This window comes from Dipodomys spectabilis, unplaced genomic scaffold (genome assembly GCF_019054845.1).
Source record: "Dipodomys spectabilis isolate Male_0828 unplaced genomic scaffold, ASM1905484v1 ptg000096l, whole genome shotgun sequence".
Classification (NCBI taxonomy): Eukaryota; Metazoa; Chordata; class Mammalia; order Rodentia; family Heteromyidae; genus Dipodomys; species Dipodomys spectabilis.
In genome coordinates this window covers 18,627,372-18,647,441 of record NW_024870773.1, presented here as the reverse complement: position 1 = coordinate 18,647,441, position 20,070 = coordinate 18,627,372, and the positions used below count along the sequence as shown (strand labels likewise).

General features: G+C 40.1%; 1 protein-coding gene across 9 annotated transcripts in view; it reads left to right on the top strand.

Moving 5' to 3' along the window:
- Nucleotides 1-20,070, top strand: part of Celf2 (CUGBP Elav-like family member 2) — a 307,380-nt gene that overhangs the window by 145,985 nt on the left and 141,325 nt on the right. For 8 of the 9 annotated variants that reach the window (XM_042686057.1, XM_042686052.1, XM_042686050.1 and 5 more), the window contains one exon: nt 1,742-1,938. In XM_042686057.1, the coding sequence (XP_042541991.1) occupies nt 1,742-1,938 (197 nt within the window). Of the gene's footprint in view, nt 1-1,225; nt 1,574-1,741; nt 1,939-20,070 lie in introns of those variants that run through there. The other variant, XM_042686053.1, reaches the window with a different exon arrangement.

Here is a 20,070-nt window from a genome sequence, read left to right as displayed (position 1 = left end):
TTCAAGTGAGACAGTCTGATTGTTTATCACAAGGATAAAACAAAGTGGTAAAATAAGGGGATAAGAAGTAGAAATCGGAGGCCAGACCTAGCAAAGAATATTTGCCATCATTTTCCTCTTTAGATTAAATCTAATTTGAGATTTCTCTTTTCCCTGGGCTTAGGGGCATTCGTGTTCTTTTCTTTCTTCCAAAGTATACAAGATAAGGCTAGACCGCCAAAGATTTAAAGTGTTCTTTTTGGATTATTTGTTGAATATTTCCCTGAGGCTTCAGAAGAATCACATCTGCCATTTACAGTTGGGTTGTAGTCACTGTTTCCCCTTTTAACTTTTGCACTGAGCTGGGTGGTCACCTACAGGGCTGTGTAGGTGCTGCTAGGGGTCTGTCCACTTTCAGCTCTTCCAACACCTTGTATTTTGAGCTGAGTAGCTGAACCAAGAGCTCTGCACTGCAAATGAGTGTTGTTAAGAGGCGTTCATTGAGTCTTCTTCTTGGCAGAGTAGCTGGTATACAGTACCATATGTGGGGAGACAGAGAAGAAAAAGCTATGTGATTTTGCTTTGATAATTTACTGTAGTCCAATGAGAGGTCAAGGAAAGAAGGAATGTCTTCATATTGCATGATGGTGACCAGAACTGCAGGCCTCAAACAAATACTGTCCTTCAAACAGGAATTTGGGAAACAACATTAGGAAGACAGAGGTGTAAAAGCTTATGGTTTTGTTCTTTGTATCAGCCCCAAATATTTACTGAAGCTCAGAGAAGAAAAGACAGACTCTTCCCCCCTCCCCCCCCCCAACGTGTGATTGTTTAGAACTTAAGTGCTACATCTGGAAGTCAGATATACAGAGAGCAATTTATGGAGTGTGAAAGATTTGAAATATTCAGTGTCCTTTAGTGGGAACTCAACTTTCTGGGGCTGCTTTTTTTTTTTTCTTTTTCAGCACAAAGGCGATTCTGAGATGCTTTTGCCTCTGTGAATTAAGCCCTTTGTGCCCAGGTCCCTTAAACAATGTGCTTTTTAAAGGGAGCCCCCTCCCAGCTCCAGCCCTTTTCTCCAGTGTGGGCAGCCAATCAGCAGCACTGAGCTGCGTGGCTGGAGCGCTTTCCATTCTGAGCAGCAACAACGTACTAATTTGATGCACACATGGATGCCTCGCGCACTCTGCAAATTCATCACCAGCATCTTGCATTAGTCATCTGACAACTGCCAAGTGTTTTCATTTTCTTCCCATGTGACTTTATTATTACCACCTCTCTCCTCTCTTCCAAAAATCTCCAAAAAAGGGTGGGGAGTGGGGGAAAAGGGAAAGAGATCCAGCAGACACCCAACCCTGCCTTTCTTTCCCAGTGACAGCGAACGCAGAGCTGATAATGCTGCCTCTGCTCTGCCGTGTTGATGGCAGCCTGGCAGATTAAGACCTGCACTTAACTCGCAGCTGCCTCCCAAGCCTGGTTCTGAGATGTCCACGCCCTGGGTGACAGGCAGCCCAGCACTGCCCTGTGCTCAGGAGGCAGTGCTGAATAGCATGCAGTGAAAGCCTCCTTACTGCCGCCGAAGAGCGACCTAATGGTGCCTCTGCTTTGTTTTAGTTCATCCAATTTCTACGACTCGTTGGGCACTTTCCCCTGTGCTCCTCTTCCTCTTCCTTCCGCCGCCTCCCCCCCACCCCCACTCTTTTTTTCTTCCCATCCCTCACCCTGCAGCCCTAACTCTGGCTCCTGGTTCCGTTTTTGACAGTAACGGCACAGCCAACAAGATGAACGGAGCTTTGGATCACTCAGACCAGCCAGACCCAGATGCCATTAAGATGTTTGTCGGACAGATCCCCCGGTCGTGGTCAGAAAAGGAGCTGAAAGAACTTTTTGAGCCTTATGGAGCTGTCTACCAGATCAACGTCCTCCGGGACCGGAGTCAGAATCCTCCCCAGAGTAAAGGTACGGACAGCATGGGGTGTGCATACAGTGGGGGTTGGCCCAAGTGCCCAGTGGGCATTGAGGCTGTTATGGGCATCATTGGACTACCCAGAGCTACCCAGAGCCTCAGCCAGCAGGAGGGAGGGAGGCAGAGAAGGAGAGAGTGCTGGCTGGAAGCAGCTGATGCTGGCAGCCCTTGTGCTCCGGCTGCTCTTCTCTCAGCTCCTCCCTGTGCAACTGCCTGCCCACTGGGACAGGTGGGACACAGGAGGGAGGGCAGGGACCTGCCCAGCCTCTGTGCAGGCACCTGATTGCTCCTGTGAGGTCACTTTCTAGGCAGTCCTGATTCTTCCTGGGTGGGGTGGCAGCTCTTCTGAGGAACAGTGTTTCTCAGCTCTGTAACTCTTTCTATGCTTCCTTCCCATGACTTCTCTTATAATTACAATTGTATTTCACTTCCCACAGCCTGTGGGGACCTCAACATGTCTTATAAACTGTTAGTGTGATACTACTGGTGCAAGAAAATAAGGGCTCAGTTTTAGGAGAGACGACCATTCTGGGGGATAGCGGGGATCATTAAGTGAAGTGTACATTTCGGAGCCAGGAGTAGTAGCACTCTAGTGGTTTGAGATAGTTAGCACACCTTCAGAAATGCTTTGAGGTTTACGCCCTTATTGGTGGTAAGATTAAAGTGTACAATCCAGTGCTCATTCCTGCCTCCATTTTAAGATGATGGGGATGGGGATGGAGGTAGCAGTTATTAAAACAGAGAACAGGAACCAGAGATGCCTCTGTGTATTCGAGTCCTACTTTGTCAGCTATGTGCAGACTGAATTTAAAATATCTTTTCTGTTGCTTCCACTTGGATTCTATCGCTATTTTAACCTTCCCGCTTTAACCATTTGGTCTTCACATGGATGTTCATCTCTGAAATCTCCAGTTCCTTTTTCTCTGTGTTTTAATAGTATATATACATCTGAGACATGCCCAGCCTATTTTTTTAACATAGCATTTCATTAAGAAAGCTCACTGTTTTGCTTATATGAGTGTGTGTGTGTGTGTGTGTGTGTGTGTGTGTGTGTGTGTGTGTGTGTGTGTGCGCGCGGGCGCTGGTATGAGGGCTTGAACTCAAGGCTTTGTGCTCTGGTTTGGCTTTATTACTCACAGCTGGCATTCTACCACTTAAGCTATACCTCCCGTCTGGCATTTTGCTAGTTAATTGGAAATGGAGTCTTATAGACTTTTCTGTCCAGGCTGGCTTTGAACCTCAAATCTCAGAGGCTGAGGCCTCCTGAATATCTAGGAATATAGGTGTAAGCCACCCATATCTGGCTTGTATGTGCTGTTTAGTTAGGCAAATGAATATTGGCTCATAACTTTTCTTGAGCCTTTTACTGTCAAGGAGAAATCTTCTGACTGAAAAATGCTGGGCCATCTCTTGGTCTGACAAGGTTTTGGATAACTTTTTTTTAAAGAATTTAAAAACTGGGGCTGGGAAGGTGACTCAGTAGTAGAGAGCTTGCCTTGCATGCCTGAGGCCCTGGGTTCGATTCCTCAGCACCACATAAGCAAAAAGAAAAAAAGCCGGAAGTGGTGTTGTGGCTCAAGTGGTAGAGCGCTAGCCTTGAGCTGAAGAGCTGAAGGACAGTGCCCAGGCCCAGAGTTCAGGACCTACGACCGGAACCTCCCCCCCCCTTCAAAAAAAAAAGAATTTAAAAACCTAGTTGCAATACTCATTTTTTTATTTTTTTGTTTTGTTTTGTTTTTTGGGTCTGGTCGTGGGGCCTGAACTCTGGGCCTGGGCACTGTCCCTTAGCTCTTCAGCTCAAGACTAGCACTCTACCACTTAAGCCACAGCGCCACTTCTGGCTTTTTTCTTATGTGATGCTGAGGAATCGAACCCAGGGCCTCAGGCATGCAAGGCAAGCGCTCTACCACTGAGCCACCTTCCCAGCCCCGTACTCATTTTTTTAAAGACAGACTTTCCTTTAGGTTATGTTCATAAGACTCTAGTTCATAAAAGGTGACACAAAGGTTGTTGAAAAGAGGCCACAGAATTTTGTCACTTCAAACTTAATCAACCTATACTTTGAAAAATAGGAAATTAGTTATACAAACATCAATAGAATAAAAAAACTGGAGGAATTAGAACAATATTGAGAACTATTACTGAATATATTATGAAGCTATTTGTCCAATGTTTCCTAAATTGAGGCTAGTCTAGTACTTGCACAGTATCCTTCTGAGGAGAAATTGTGTAATACATAGCACAAGCTAAGGAATTGCCACATAAGGGCCCTCCCACACTTAGAATATCACCCAAAAGAAAAATAGGCCAGATCAGTGACCATAGTTCATCCTCAGCTAGAAAAATGTGACAGAATTTTTGGTTCTATTATTTCTCAGAATGAGCTCTCACAGAATCAGAGCTCACTGATGACACCTGCTCATTAGTACTTTGTAGCTTTTGCATATTCTTGCCTTAGCCCAAAGATCTTTCTCTTGCTTAAGTAAATACTTGAGTGTGACCTACTTACTCTACCACTCTGTCTTCAATGTTCCTTTAAGCAATACCTTATCCAGACTGTATGTGAGTCTATACCTTTGTGAACTTCCACTTAATAAATCTTCTAACTAATTTCGTGGAAAAAAATATGCAGAAGCTATAGATCTTAGGGAAGGAAGCTTCATGAAGGAACTTTGGGGGCTCTGGATTAGAAACTTTATGTGTATTTTCATCTGGCTTTTACCAGCCTCTTGAAAGTAGATTGATATTAGTCACATTTTAGAGAAGAAGAAACTAAGGCTCAAAAAAACCCTAACAATTGTAGTCTAGTTTACCCAGCAGATATGTCAGGTAGAGATTTTCACATCCTTCTTCATGTATTTGCATCATTTTTCCTCTCTGCAATAAAACCAGAAACTAGCTCTGATCTCCATTTCTTGATTTGAGTCAGAAGTTTCTCCTTGACCTAAGAGTTCCTCAGTGAAAGGAAGGAATTTTCGCCCTTTTAAAACACAGTGGATTTCATCTCTGCCTTTGCGTTTGGATCATGCATCGCTCCATCTCAGGGTGCCATGGGCTCAGAGTTACAGATGAAATCATTCAAATCTCACCTTTGGAAATACAGGTCAATTCCCATTCCTGTGAACCCCAAGTCTCACATAAAATATTGCCTGAAATGCATGGGCTGTCAGCCAACCTTGAGAGGACTTTTGTCATACAGAATTCTCTGTTGTAAGATTATTTGTTGTGATGAGAATTAAACTATGTGATGATTATCTCTCAGAGAATTACAGCCTTTAGTCCCTTATATATAAAGAGCAACAGCCACAGCTTTCTTTCTGTTGATACTTATGTATGCCATGTATTATTTCATCTGCTTATATGTGAACTAGGACTCTACATTAATCACCTTCATTAGCCCTTCTGACTCCCACTGGCATTTATCCCTTCACCAGAGGCTGTTTGACTTTGCAGTTATTCTCACTCTCTTTTTTTTTTTTTTTTGAGAGTGTACAGTTAAGTCTTCACAGGGCCACTGTCAGAACTTCAGAAACTAGAATTACTTGAAGACTCTCTAAATGTAGTTTAAACAATTCAGGTAAGGCTTTGGGAGTGGCCTTGATTCATTGCTCCCCTGACCTTGAGAGTCCAAGGAAAGACACAAAGTTAGACTATTCCTTATCCAGATGAATTAGGACTTTTTTTCTCTCTTTACATTTTATAATCTGTTTAATATTACAGCATAATTTTTTCATATTTTCATCCTCTAACAGTTAGAATCTAATCAGCTGAGGTGGTTTATGCCTGTAATCTTAGCTACTTGGGAGGCAGACTATTAGGAGGATTACAGTTGAAGGCTAGCTCAGACAAAAAGTTGTTGAGACCCTATCTCAATCTATGAAAAGCTGGGTATATTAGCACGTGCCTGTCATCCCAGCTACTCAAAGAGCACAAATAGAAAGATTGTAATCCAAAACAGTTCTGGAGAAAGAGCAAGCCCCTATTTTTAAAATAACAAAAATAAGAACTGGGAGAAAGAGCTACTGAGATTCTAACAAAACTATTTCATAGATTATGATATATGGGCATGTTTTATTTTAAGGTTATCTGCCAAGTCTATGAATGGTGAGGAATAACACATAGTAAATAAAAACATGGCTTTTAAAATCAGGCAGACCTAAAGTATTTTTTTCTTTTTGGCTCTGCCATTTCCTAGGATGCCTTGGGTATATTACTTAATCACATCTAACAGTGGTTATATTTCCTCACAGAGCTGTTGAAGTAAGGAAGTTACATGGTTTGCACAGAGGGTAGGGTATGGTATAGGCACATGATGGCGGGAGCACATTTTAGTTATCACTGTCATCATCACTGTCCCAAGGACTTGAAATCTAGTAAGAACAATAAAGACAGTGCACAGATAACTATAATATAAGAGAGCAGGAGCAGAGGGCAAGTCACAAAGAATGAGCTAGGCATATTAAAAATGGGTGTCAGAGAGTAAGAATATACAGCTTATAGAATAAGGGAAGATTTGACATCTTTACCAAATCTAAAAAATAATAATAGGATCTTAATAAGTAGAAGTACTAAACATTACAAGGGGATGAGCCTGCCTGATTCAATCCAGCAGGTGAGAAAGTTCATTCTGGAAGCAGAATTCTCCCAAGTTCGGAGAAAGTATAAACTATATGAAATGAAATGGGAAAAGGAAAATTCACAAAGTCTATAATAGTTTAGGACCAGTTTTTTTAGAGGGCCTTTATTTTTTTATTAGCATACATTAGTTGAATGAGAGTAGTTTCATTAGCCAGGCACTGATGATTCACACTTGTAATCCTAGCTACTTAGCAGGCTGAGATCTTAGAGTCCTGGTTCAAAGCTAGCCATGGCAGGAAAGTCCGTGAGACTCTTAACTCCACAATTAAACATCAAAAATCCAAAAGTGGAGCTGTGGCTCAAGTGGTAGAACATTAGCCTTGAGCTCAGAGTTCAACTCCCAGGGTTGGCATCCATGCGCACGTGCTCACTCACACATGCACACATACACACACAGACACACACACACACACACACACACACACACGGGATTTCATTGTAACATTTCCACACATGTATATAATATATTCTTATCAACCTCACTCCCTGTTGTACTCTGTCTCACTTCCCCTCCTTAAAATAATTTCAGCAGGTCTTGTTCTATTTTCATACCTGCAAATAAACCATATTCATCTTTATTAATCATCTTCATTAGCCCTCCTCCCACTGGCATTTATCCCTCCACCAGAGGCTGCATTACTCTGCAGGCATTCTCATGTGTATTAATTGCACTAAGAAGTTTCACTGTGGTATAATAACCATCTTTATTGATTTTTCTCATTCCCCAGCCCCTTTACTGATCAACAGTTTTTACTCAGTTTCCCCATGCAATAGTCATACATTCTTGTACCATATTTCTAAATAATCCACCCTTCCATCTTTTTTTTTGCTTCTCTCTTTCCCTTGTCCTCCTACATGGTGTCATAGTTACAATTAGATGTATATACACACATGGGTATATGTATATATACAAATATGAATATCTAAATACATAGGTCTTTTAGTTCTAGCTTCCACATGTGAGTAAAAACATGCCATATTTGGATTTTTGAGCTTCGCTTATGTTGCTCAACTTGATGTTCCAGTTCCATCTATTTTCCTGCAAAGTATATGATTTCCATCTTCTTTATGGCTGTGTAATAGTCCATGGTATATGTGTACCATATTTTCTTTATCCTTTCATCTTTTGTGGATATGTTGGCTGATTCTGCCATTTGGCTATTGTGAACAGCATGACAATAAGCATAGGTATGCAGTTATCTTTCTTGTATATTGACTCCATATCCAGTCAGGGTATAGTGGAGTCACAAGGTAAGTCTACTTTTATATTTTTTCCGGAAACTGCATACTGATTTCCATAGTAGTTGTACCAGTTTAAATTCCCACTAGAAACTTATGACAGTTCCTTTTTCCCACTGTATCCTCTCCAGCATTTGTTATTATTTATTTCCTTGAGTATTGCTATTCAGACATGGGGGTAAAACAGGATCTTAGGCTAGTTTTGTATTGTATTTTCTTTATGGATAAGGATTTTGAACATTTCTTCACTTGTTCATTTATTGATTTTTCCTTTAGTTATTGGCGTGGGGGAGGGGGGGATTCTCTATATATTCTGGATATTAAACCTTTATTTGCTGACTGGCTTCCAGGCAAAGATTTTCTCCCATTCTGTAAGTTGTCTCATGGTTTTAGTCCTTGTTTCTTTGGTTGTGCAGAAACCTTTTACTTTGATGTAGTTTCATTTGTCAGTTCTTCTTCTATATAATTTGTAGACTGAGGCCAGTTTTTAGAGCACTTTCATTTTTAGACAACAGTAGGTCTTGAAAGTATGCCTTAGAAAAGAGGCCAAGATACCAGTGCAGTAGTTGATTTGTATTGAGAGGATTCTGTCCATCATAGGAATGGAAAGGGAAGACTGAGTAATAGAGGGAAAAGAGAGGTAGAAGGAAGGGAACTTGCTATCTGAATTAGAGCATTGATGACAAAGGTTTGAGCTTAACTGGAAATATGGAAAAGCAATCAATGATGGTGTAAACAAAGAAGTACTAAATTCATTCTTGTGCTGAGTTTGAAGTGCCACATATGGGTCAAGAAGGTTGTGGGCCAAGAATAGCCATCAAATTTGGTAACTGGGATGAGTGGGAATTGAGGAAGGGAAGGTTAGTTATACAGGTGTGTGTGTGTGTGTGTGGTGTGTGTGTGTGTGTGTGTGTGTGTGTGTGTGTGTAACTATGAATGTAGACTTCTAAATGTGCTCTGATCATGAAAGAACGAAAGCTTAGACATGTGCTCCTGCTGTTGTTTTTCCAAATGATAAAAAGGTAGAGCAAAAGGTGATCATAAAACTGTAAAGAGCTCTTGAAGAAAAAGCTAAAGAGCACAGACAGATGGAAGGCTAAAAAGGTAGTTGAGACAACAGAGGAGTTAGAAAGCAACATCATGGAAAATTTCAGTATAGAGAGAAATAGGTGATAACTTGGCAGAGATGCCCTCAGTCTTTACATAGTAAATGTCAACTGAGTAGAAGTGAAGACTTGAGAAGATAGGTTTAAAATTTCTACTTTGGAAAATTTGCAGGAAAAACCTGCAGAAAAACCTGAAGAAGCTAAAAGGCCCGGGTGATTCAGAGAAGCCCCTGGTTGACTGGCACTACCTGTAAGGCAAGTTGAGGGAGCAGAAGGAGTTCTCGGTTTAAGTGAGAGTAAACTTGGAACCTATGAATAGTAATGAATTCTGTGCTTTAGATCACCCCCCTCTGAATATAAATCAGAATTGTAATCCAGGATCATGGCTCTCTGGAAAAAAAATCTGTAAATAGGATGTTTATATTATTAATCTAAAAAGAATTAATTATTGTTCTGATTTTACAGAAATGAACACTGACTGTAGATTAAGATAATTTAACTTTTGAGAATGTAAGATGGAGCCTTCGCTTAAACTAATGTGTCTTTGTTTTTGGTGACTTCTCAACCAAGAGAGACTCAGAAAAAGGAAGTGGCTCATGTTGAATATGACTGCTAACCAGGCCGAGAGAAGAAAACTTCCTTTTTTCTTGAAATGTACTGGGAGGCAATGACAAACATTGTGCAACTGCAGCCCTGCAGTGCTTAGAGCCCAGGGGTTTCTGGGTGGAACAGAAATTAAATTCCTATTTCCTTTGGAAAGGTCATTCTTTGTTAGAGCAGTTTTGATGATGCTTCTGACACTATTACTGTTTCATTTTCATGTTGGTCAGGTGGCAGTAAGGAGTGGCAGGGGGGCCAGGGGACTTGGCCCCCCTGGATCTTAGAATTTGATGGTGACTTCTTACAAGTTTTACCTCAGTCTTCAGGAATTCATTAATAAAATCTATCTTTGTCCTAATCTCTTCCTATTTCCGTGGAGTAGAAACGCTCCTTCTTCAGAAGGAGACCACATGGATGGAGAATGAACCAGGGCCAGGGAAAAAGACACTAACAAGAAACCTAACTGTAGTTTAGACTTGCAGTGGATTTCTCAGTCCTGATGATTCCTCTGTGCTGGGGCAGAATATGTCGTGGAGTCAGGAGAGTTAAGACTGGTATTATGATTGCAAGCTAGCTTAGGGAATGAGCCTAAATTTCTTTATCATGAAGAAATAATAACTACTTTGTGAATACTTCTGGTATCATCTAAAGAAAGTTGCTAATCTTATAAGATTCATTCTGTAAAACATTAAAGGTTTACAAAGAACACTGGGCATTTTTCTATAAGAACTGATGTTGGAGAGCCTCAGTTGATGTGGAGAGCTTTGATTCCATGCTTTGTGCTTTCCTTTATTCTTAAAAATGTGTCCAAAACTACATTCAAGTAATATAAGTGAGTTTTAGATTTGTTTACTTAAGTGATATGAACTCAAAATCAACAATTGAGGGGAAAATAAGTGAAAAAAATAAAACACCAGGAAGATAAAGCTATGGTACATTTTAATACACATAAAGAAATGAAAGATTTCTGTCCTTCTGTTGTTTGGAGATAAGGTATTGCTATATAGCCAGACTGGCCACAAACTTGCAGTCCTCCTGCCTCAAGCTCCCAAGTGCTGAAATTACAGGTATGCACTACTTGTACTCTGATGCCTTGCATTTCTTTTTTTTTAATTGTGAAAATACTGTACAGAGGGGTTACAATTACATGAGCAAGGTAATGAGTACATTTCTTATCAAGCTTTGTTGCCTCCTCCTTTGTTTCCCCTTCCCATCCCTTCTCATCCTCTCCCCCCAACTCCCCCCCCACGCCAAAGTTATAAAGTTCGTACATCTCATTGTTGCAGTGGGTCCACCTGTATCTCTATTTAAACTATTTGTTTTTTTTCCCTTCCCCTCCCCAAATTATACCAACATCAAATACAGTAAAAACAGGGGTTATACTATGGGGGAGGGACATACAAAGCAACAAAGAAATCATCTTATAAATATGTTAGAAACAATAGCAAGAAAGAAAAACCATTTAAGAACTAGGATTGCTTTTCTAAATTTTCTGAGGCACTCCAGTTTTGGTAGTGCTGCCTCAATGGCCCACAAGTTAATTTTACATTACTGTCAACATCCTTCCATTGTTGGTTGACCGAGGATCATCAGGACAAACAGAAGAAGGAGGCAGTCACAAAGTTTATATTCGTGGAGGTAAAAATCCTCATCATGTCCTACTGAAAAGTGGATTTACTAATTATAAGAATATATTAAAACATGTAACAATACATTTTTTTTCCTCAAATGGAATTTGAAATTACTTTTTTTTTTTTTTTTTTTGAGTCCAGTCGTGGGGCCTGAACTCTGGGCCTGGGCGCTGTCCCTCAGCTCTTCCGCTCTACCACCTGAGCCACAGCACCACTTCTGGCTTTTTTCTTTTTGCTTATGTGGTGCTGAGGAATCGAACCCAGGGCCTCAGGCATGCAAGGCAAGCGCTCTACCACTGAGCCAACTTCTCAGTCCTTAAAATTACTTTTATTTACAGATACTACCCACTGAATGGTTGACCAAAAATAGGGAGAATTGTTCAGTAATCTCATTTTAAATTTTAGTAAGAGGGCATCACTTTCCATGCCTCATACTTTGGAGTAATTGAACTGTGTCTTGTTCAGGATAGAAATAATTTCAGTTGGGCTGGGAAGGTGGCTCAGTTGTAGAGTGCTTGACTTGCATGCATAAGGCCCTAGGTTCAATTCCTCAGCACCATATAATCAGAAAAAGCGGGAAGTAGCACTGTGGCTCAAGTGGTAGAGTGCTAGCCTTGAGCTCAGAGACTCGGGGATAGCGCCCATGCCCAGAGTTCAGCCCCCATGACCGACAAAAAGAAAGAAAGAGAGAGAGAGAGAGACGGAAGGAGGGAGGGAGGAAGGGAGGGAAAGACGGAAGGATTTCAGTTACTCCCATCAAAGGACAGCTTCTTCTCTGGCAGATATTTATCAAGGGTACAATTTGCTCTTTACATCTCCGGAGAAAAATAAAAAAGGAAGAAAGGAAAAGAAAAAGAGAGAAGGAGAGAGAGTGAGCGTGTGCACCCATATCAAAGTCAATATCAAAGAAAACAAGAAATTACTGCAGGCACCTCTGGCCATTTTGTTTGTTTTTCCCCTGGCTGGAACTTTAAGCCTTCAGTGAGTCCCCAGTCATCTGGTCCTTAGTAGATATGCATTTCTGGAATTAAAATTTTAGAAGAATAAAGAAAATAGGCTCTGGACAAAGAATAGGTTTCTTTGGTAAAAACTGGATATGAGAAAATAGCGTAGGACTTCACAGCTTATGTGGCTATCCCACATATTTCAGGTCCATGGCAAAAGCAAAGTCTTAAGTAACCTCACAAGTTGGCGTTGTCGTGAGAATGTTGACAGTTTGCATGCCTAGAGACCTCATTTGTCCTTTCATTTGCACCCAATGAAATTTTTGTTCAGTGGGGATGCTTTAGCATCAGCTATGCAGTTATACCCCTGTGGATTTCCATACAGAAAGTCATTGTGAAACCAGTCCTGGAAATTAGGAATCCAGGTTGCTGACCCAGAAGAATAGTGCTTTTGGTAGGGCAATGTATTAGTTACTGGGAACAGCCTGAGAGCTGCTTTCCCTTAATCACCTTCCTTTGGGGCTGGGAAGGTGGCTCAGTGGTAGAGCGCTTGCTTTGCATGCCTGAGGCCCTGGGTTCGATTCCTCAGCACCACATAAGCAAAAAGAAAAAAGCCAGAAGTGGTGCTGTGGCTCAAGTGGTAGAGCACTAGCCTTGAGCTGAAGAGCTGAAGGAAAGCGCCCAGGCCCAGAGTTCAGGCCCCACAACTGGACCCCCCCCTCAAAAAAAAATCACCTTCCTTTTTACAAATGGTCTGGCATTTAGGTGAGAAAGGTCTATTTTCTTCCTTTTCCAAACTTCTTTTTTTTTTTTTTTTTGTGGGGCTTGAACTTTGGGCCTGGGCACTGTCTCTTGGCTCTTTAGCTCAAGGTTAGCGCTCTACCATTTGAGCACATCTCCACTTCCAGTTTTCTGGTAGCTTATTGAAGATAAGTCTCACAGAGTTTCCTGCCCAGGCTGGCTTTGAACCATGATCCTTAGATCTCAGCCTCCTGAGTAGTTAGATTACAAGCGTGAGCCACTGCCACCCAGGCAAATTTTATTTCTAATTAAAGCTTAAAACTAAACATGGTTAAGCTAGTTTAGAAGTATTTGGAATGCTCACATTAGGAAAATAGTAACACATACCTTTTGGAGAACTTTATTATCTTTAGTAATTTCAAACATGGTCAAATGCAAAAATTCTGTAAGTACAATATATAGCAAGATACTTGATGTGTGTGTATGTATACATGCATGTGCGTGTGTACGTGCATGTGCACCTGCACGCGTGTGCATGCATGCCATTCCTGGTACTTGAACTCAGGGCCTGGCCACTGTTCCTGAGCTTTTTCACTAAAGTCTTGTTGCTCTATAACTCAAGCCACAGCTCCACTTCCAGTTTTTTGGTGATTAATTGGAGTCTTACAGGCTTTCCTGCCAAGGCTGGCATTGAACTATGATCCTCATCCTGAGGAGCTAGGATTACAGGCTTGAGCCACTAGCACGAGATACTTTGTTGGTTTTTTTTAATCTTCTGTTAGTAGATTCTTAAAAAACTAGTTTTTGTCCTTAGACATGGGGCTCCAGACACAGACAAAATATAAGCTTAATTAAGTCTCGGGTTCTTTGCTAATCACCCTCATTTTATTGATCTGGTGACCATGTTTTCTAATGCTCTGTTTTTGAGTATTGTCTGACCCATACTGTTTACTCCATCCCCTTAGAAGTAGGCATATAGGATATGCTACTATGAATAAGTACAGAATAATCATTAATTTTTTTAATTAAGAAGGATTATAAAGGTAATTGGTCGTATTGGTGGCAGAAAAGATCAAGATAGTGTGTTGTTGGCTTTCAAGAGAGTTGATGAAAAGTTGAAAATATTCTGACCTATGTTGTGAAACTTGGTAGAAAAGAGTTAGACATTAAGTATCTCAGTGATGTATATATCAGGTATAACAGTAGAGAAATTTGTAATGAACTATTCCAGTTAGACATATTAAAGAACCAGGCTCTTCAAATGTCTGAAGCTATTTTCAAATTAGCCCTGATGAGTATGGAAAAAGATACACAAAAGAAAGACATGTATGGGATGATAGATTACACTGTATTTGATTTCTCCAGGCGTCTTTTTCACTGGGTTGTGTGGACAACTGCCCATAGGTAACAAAGAGGCAAATTTTGCTATGAGTGACATGGGGAGCTTGTTAACTCCATGAGAGCAAATTGCAACTAATGGGTCAAGGTAGGTGAAAATGGCAATTCGAACACTACAGAAATTGGTATTTAGGATCAATATTTTTTCACTCTCTATGTAAATGACTAAGAGAGACATACTTAAACCAGTGTCTATACTCTGGCATTAATTCCAGTTGGAAAAAACCATAAAATATACTTCAGGTGATGACTGGTTTCAAGGATAAAAGAATATATATTCTCTATTCTCACAAACAGCAATTCAAGGAAATGAGGAATAGTAAGAGAATATTCTCTCACTACATTGATTGGCTGACCTAAACACTTAATTTTTATAAAAATATTTTAGGGGAGCTGGGAAGGTGGCTCAGTGGTAGAGCGCTTGCCTTGTATGCCTGAGGCCCTGGGTTCGATTCCCCAGCACCACATAAGCAAAAAGAAAAAAAAAGCCGGAAGTGGTGCTATGGCTCAAGTGGTAGAGCACTAGCCTTGAGCTGAAGAGCTGAGGTACAGCGCCCAGGCCCAGAGTTCAGGCCCCACGACCGGACCCAAAAAAAAAATATTTTAGGATATATTAGGCCTCAGGAATTACTTCTGTTTTGTTTGTTCTTCTTCCTCTACTGTAGTCAAACAGATAAAATGCTTCTTAAACTACCATAGTCCAGTAAAAATCACATCATAGACATGCACAGAGATATGGAAATGTTAGGGAGGTGTGGAGTACAAGAACTAAGGCCTCTGATGAGGTCATGGTCAAAACTACTTCCAGAATGATAAACATTAAAGATGATAATAACAGACACCAAGATTTAAGAACAGGTAACGGACTACAAAGGGCTTTTAACTCCTATATAGGTCACCATGCCCAATATTAGGAAGCATTTTTTTTAAAAGATGTATCAAGGAGATGGAAGAGTTCCAAAGTAAAGCAGCATGAATCACGAAGGGCTAGGGAAAAGGTCTAGGAGGTTAACTTCAAAGGCCTGAGATCATTGAGTCATGAGAATGAAAAGAGGGAAAGGCTGGAACAAGACATTCAAAGGAAGGATTGTGCTCTCAAAAAAAAAAATGGAGGGGTAGAGAATATGATTGAAGTTTTGAAGATGCTAAAGTACAGAGTGAGTGTATATATAGATAAGCTCTTTAAATTAATGCTAAACCCTGGGATTCAGTTGCCTGTACTTAAAATGTTAGAACAGCAGGTAAAGTACAAAGTTTGAGCCAAACTTTTAACGGTGATTTGAAAGTTAGGATAGCCTTGGAAGCCATGAATCCTGATTAATGTTAAATTTAATGTGTGTGAGATAGAGAGCCATGAGTGGGGGGGGAAGTTGGGGGTTGGGAGGAATGTGTTCCAAAGAACTAACAAAGGGTTTACCAAAGTACAAGTCTCATGACAGTAAATAAACATTTATTGGGGCCCACTTTATGTGGAGTCTTGTACTTAGTGCTGGGACTGCAAAGATGAATACATGGTGTTCTTTGCTCCAAAAGCAGAGAGTTTCAGATAGTAAAGACAGGATTTCCAGACTTCTTTTGAAATGTAAGAGTATGAGAGTTCTGTTCATAAAACATAAGTGAAGTGAGAAGTTAGGAGAACTAAGGTAATACAGTACAAGTCTGAAGATTGTCCTTTCAAAATAACATGCCCATCTCTCTCTCTCTCTCTCTCTCTCTCTCTCTTTCTCCTTCCTTCCTTCCTTCCTTCCTTCCGTCCTTCCTTCCTTCCTTCCTTCCTTCCTTCCTTCCTTCCTTCCTTCCTTCCTTCCTTCCTTCCTTCCTTCTTTCTCTCTCTTCCCCTCCCTCCCTCCTTCCTTTTTCTTTGTTTCCTTCCTTCCTTCCTTCCTTCCTTCCTTCCTTCCTTCCTTCCTTCCTTCCTTCCTTCCTTCTTTCTCTCCCTCTCCCTTCATCCCTCCATCCCTCCCTTCCTTCCTTCTTTCCTTTCTTTCCCTCCCTTCTTCCCTCCCTCCCTTCCTTCCTACCTTCCTTCCTTCCTTCCTCTCTCTCTTTCTCTCTCTCTCTTTCTTTCTCTCTCTCTCTTTCTTTCTTTCCTTTCTTTCTCTTTCCTCCTTCCCTTCCCTTTCCTCCCCTCTCCTCCCCTTGTTGTGTGCCTTTGCTAGTGTGCGTTTGTGAAGGTTTTTCAGTTAAATTCAAAATAAGAAATTCGTCCTCATATTAACATAACCAAAACACCAATAATGCCTGGAGCTGGCTTCCAGACCCCAATTGTATTGTAGTACTGTTTCGTGCAACATCCTGAGGACAGACTGACTGCCTATTCCTGCCCTGAATGTTCATCCACTGGATGCTAAAGCGTGACTAGTAGCCTTAATCCTCACAGGAGGCTTGGTGTTTGCGTGTAACACTCACACACTCACACGTATGTTTTAAACTTTGTGATATCCTATTTTAGTTTCTTTGAATGTTTTTTTCAAACAGATGAAATATTGCCTACATGGTAGAGTTATGAGGAATAAATTTTTTATAAGCTGTTGGGTGTAAATTGTACAGTGCCTGTCACATAATGTGAACTACAACTTGGCAAAACAAATATTCACAACCCAGGATAAGAGACCTTGTAGAAATTGCAAACCTAAGTAATCATTCAAAAATTTTGATCCTATTATCTCTGGCCTTAAAGACAGCAGATTCTTTGAAAATAGTTATGTGTCTGATTTTATTGCTTAACCCAATGTCCTTGAACATTGAACACATTATACTAGTTGTAGACATTATGTTATATTGCTCTACGAATAGGGCTGCACTTAATATTGTGCTACACTTCCTGTTTGGGAGTTTTCCGATTTTGACTTGTTGTGGATATGCAAACTTTACCATCAGTTTAGAATTAACTACAACTAAGCTGCTGTCAACAAGATGTTATTTTTTAGTTACATTTCAATATTTAGTTCCTTTTGCTTTTACACGATCTCTTTCTCTTGCTGCCAGCTATATCACTTTTTAAAAATGGTAGATTGACAGTAGAGCTCTGTTCTGTGACTAGATGTGAAAGGAAGTTCATTGATTTTCATGGTAGGAATTTCTAAGCACCCTAACCTATCTATCTTCAATACTGTCATTTAAGAGAGAGAGAGAGAGAGAGAGAGAAAGAAATTAGTGCCTTACCTATCCCTATCTCTTACCAGAGCTGCCAGTGGTTTCAGAAGCCTATATAAGATAGCTTTTTTGGAGGAAATACTAAGATAATTATTGCAAGAGTCACACTTTAAAAAGGTATTAACCATGTGAATAAATAGCTTCGTTATGCACCCCTTTTTAAACTGAATTACTAAGGCAGCTCTTATGTGGAACTTACTCTTTTTAGTAGAGAACTATTACAGTAGTTGATGTCAATTCTGAATAGATTTTCCCCCTTATATATGTGTGCTAAAAACACAGTTATTGCACCATAATAAAAGAAATATAATTCATATTTTATTATCTGTGATGCTTCTTATTCAAATCAGATTAGTTTAAGTTGGGTTCTTTTTGCTTATTTATGTGTATGTGTATTCATTCTTTTTATTTAAAAATGAGGTTATTAAAACAAGAATATGGAGCAAAATGTTTGCATGAGTTGAGAAAAATCAGTGAAAGAACAGCTTAATTTGTACACTCCCCTGCTGTGCTAGAAACATACTTTCCTTCTTACTTCCATTAGAGAGAAACCAGAACAGCCTAGTTTCAACTGAATCAAATAGGGGCAAAATGGGAAATCAGGCTTTCGTTTTTAAAAATCCTTTATAAGATATTGATGTTTCCTTCCAGGCAGTTATATTTTGTAACAAAGGACCATTTTGCCATTTTCTTAGGGATTTAACAATAACTTGTTCATCTGGGGCAGGTTTCCACTTGACCCAAGAAGGGCTAAAGAGGGCTTGTTCTGCCTCAAGAATCTCCTTAATACTGTAACAAAAGCTGATGAAAGTATTGTGGGCAGTTACCTCTCTATCAACTCCTGTGGGAAATGAATATGTCCTAGTGGTGATCTTAGAAGCCAAGCCCTGTATGTCTTCATAGCCACAATCAGGATTTATTTTTAATGTACCTCTTACTAGGATAAACAAGAAACATCTGAAAAGCACTTTGAGGTGTTTTAGACACTAGAATATGACTCAGAGATGCTGTCTTACTATGTGCCATGCTGTCTGGCTTGCTTTGGTATAACCGCATGACTGAGTAATCAACTTGGTAAAAAAGGAAAGGAAACACAATTTCTGTGTCCAGTTATCTCTCCTCTTTGCCAGCCAGGCTGCTGAGTGTGATGTTCTCTTTGTGAAGTGGACATCTGTCTAATAGAAACTGGATTGTGACCACCAGTTCATTTTAACACAGGCCACCATACAGCTGCCAGATGGTGACAGGCCTTAGCTCTGTTTCACAAATCCAGTATGAGTTGTGCTTAACTCTAGAGGTTGACAACATTGGATTCTTCTACCGTCCACCAAGCTCATATCTCAGCATTGGAAAGGCTTCTAAGAGCCATGACTTTGCTCTAATCTCTATGAAGGAAGAGAGACAGAAAGTAATGAATAAATTAAAGACATTTTAATCGCATCTTTTAAGCTTTTCTCTTACCTAATTGCACTCTAAACTGTATTTAGGAGTACTGTTTTAAGTGAGACATGTGAGGCTTTTATGCCACAGATTATAAATTACAAGGCAAATGAATTTCTGACAGCTTAAGAGGCAAAAAGAAGATGGTAAAGTCTGATTGTTTAACTAGACTAATCTGTAGTTGAAGGACTTGCACGTGTCTTTGGAACTAGAAAGTTTAGGAGATAACAGAGGGCCTATTGCTCTGTGGCTTTCTCTTCCCAAGCATTAGCTGAAGAGCAGCATGAATGTACATGGAAGTATTGGTCAGGCTACCCTAGCAACATGAAATGCTGTTTTGACACATATTCCATCACATGTTTGCAATGAAAATGTTATAATTTTAGCACACTTCAAAGTCAGGAAACCGTTAAGCCATATCACATCCTCCTCGCCCTCCAGCCACTTCCCCTACACCCCCACTTTATAGAAAAGGAACCTGAAACAAAGATTAAGTGGTATATTTGAGCAAAATTTATAATCCCAGAAAAAAATGCTGATGCAGTCTTAAAATCCAATGCATCCTTTGGAGTAATTTTTTTAATGCTTCTGCTTCTTTTACCTAAACCATGTGTGTTCCATATGATATTAAACCTTCATATTGTATATGGAGTTCAAAAGACAATCTAGCCTCCCTTTCTCTTTTCTGGCATTCATTCAAATAAAAATAAGTATATAACATTGTGCTATTTTTTAAAACTCAGTTATGGGCATACTTTGAACTTTTTTCACATTTGTATAATATTTGTTTTCTTAGGATTTTCTCTATTTAGCTAGTATACGTTACTTAATGCAAGATTATATCTTTCATATCTCTGAAATTTCTGCGCATGACTCAGTGCCTACCCTGAAGGAAACACTTAATATGAAACTCATATTGAATGGCTGAAGTAAACCCTACCTTTCTATTGTCCAACACCAGCTTACCCATTTTTAGAGTAAAGAAGCAGAGCAATGCTTTCATTCTGTAACCATATTTTGAGACTTAGAATGACAAGCAGTGTATATATACTATTCTAGGATACAAAGACAAAAGGTGTAACCCAGATCCAAAAGGCCATCAGAGTCCTTCGGAGGTGGGGTGAAGTGCACAATAGTGTGTGTGTGTGTGGGTGCTGTGTGAAGGGGGGGGGAGATACTGCTGCATTCTTCTTTTATTTTTCTGAGAGATCTCTGACCAGTAAGCGTTAAGA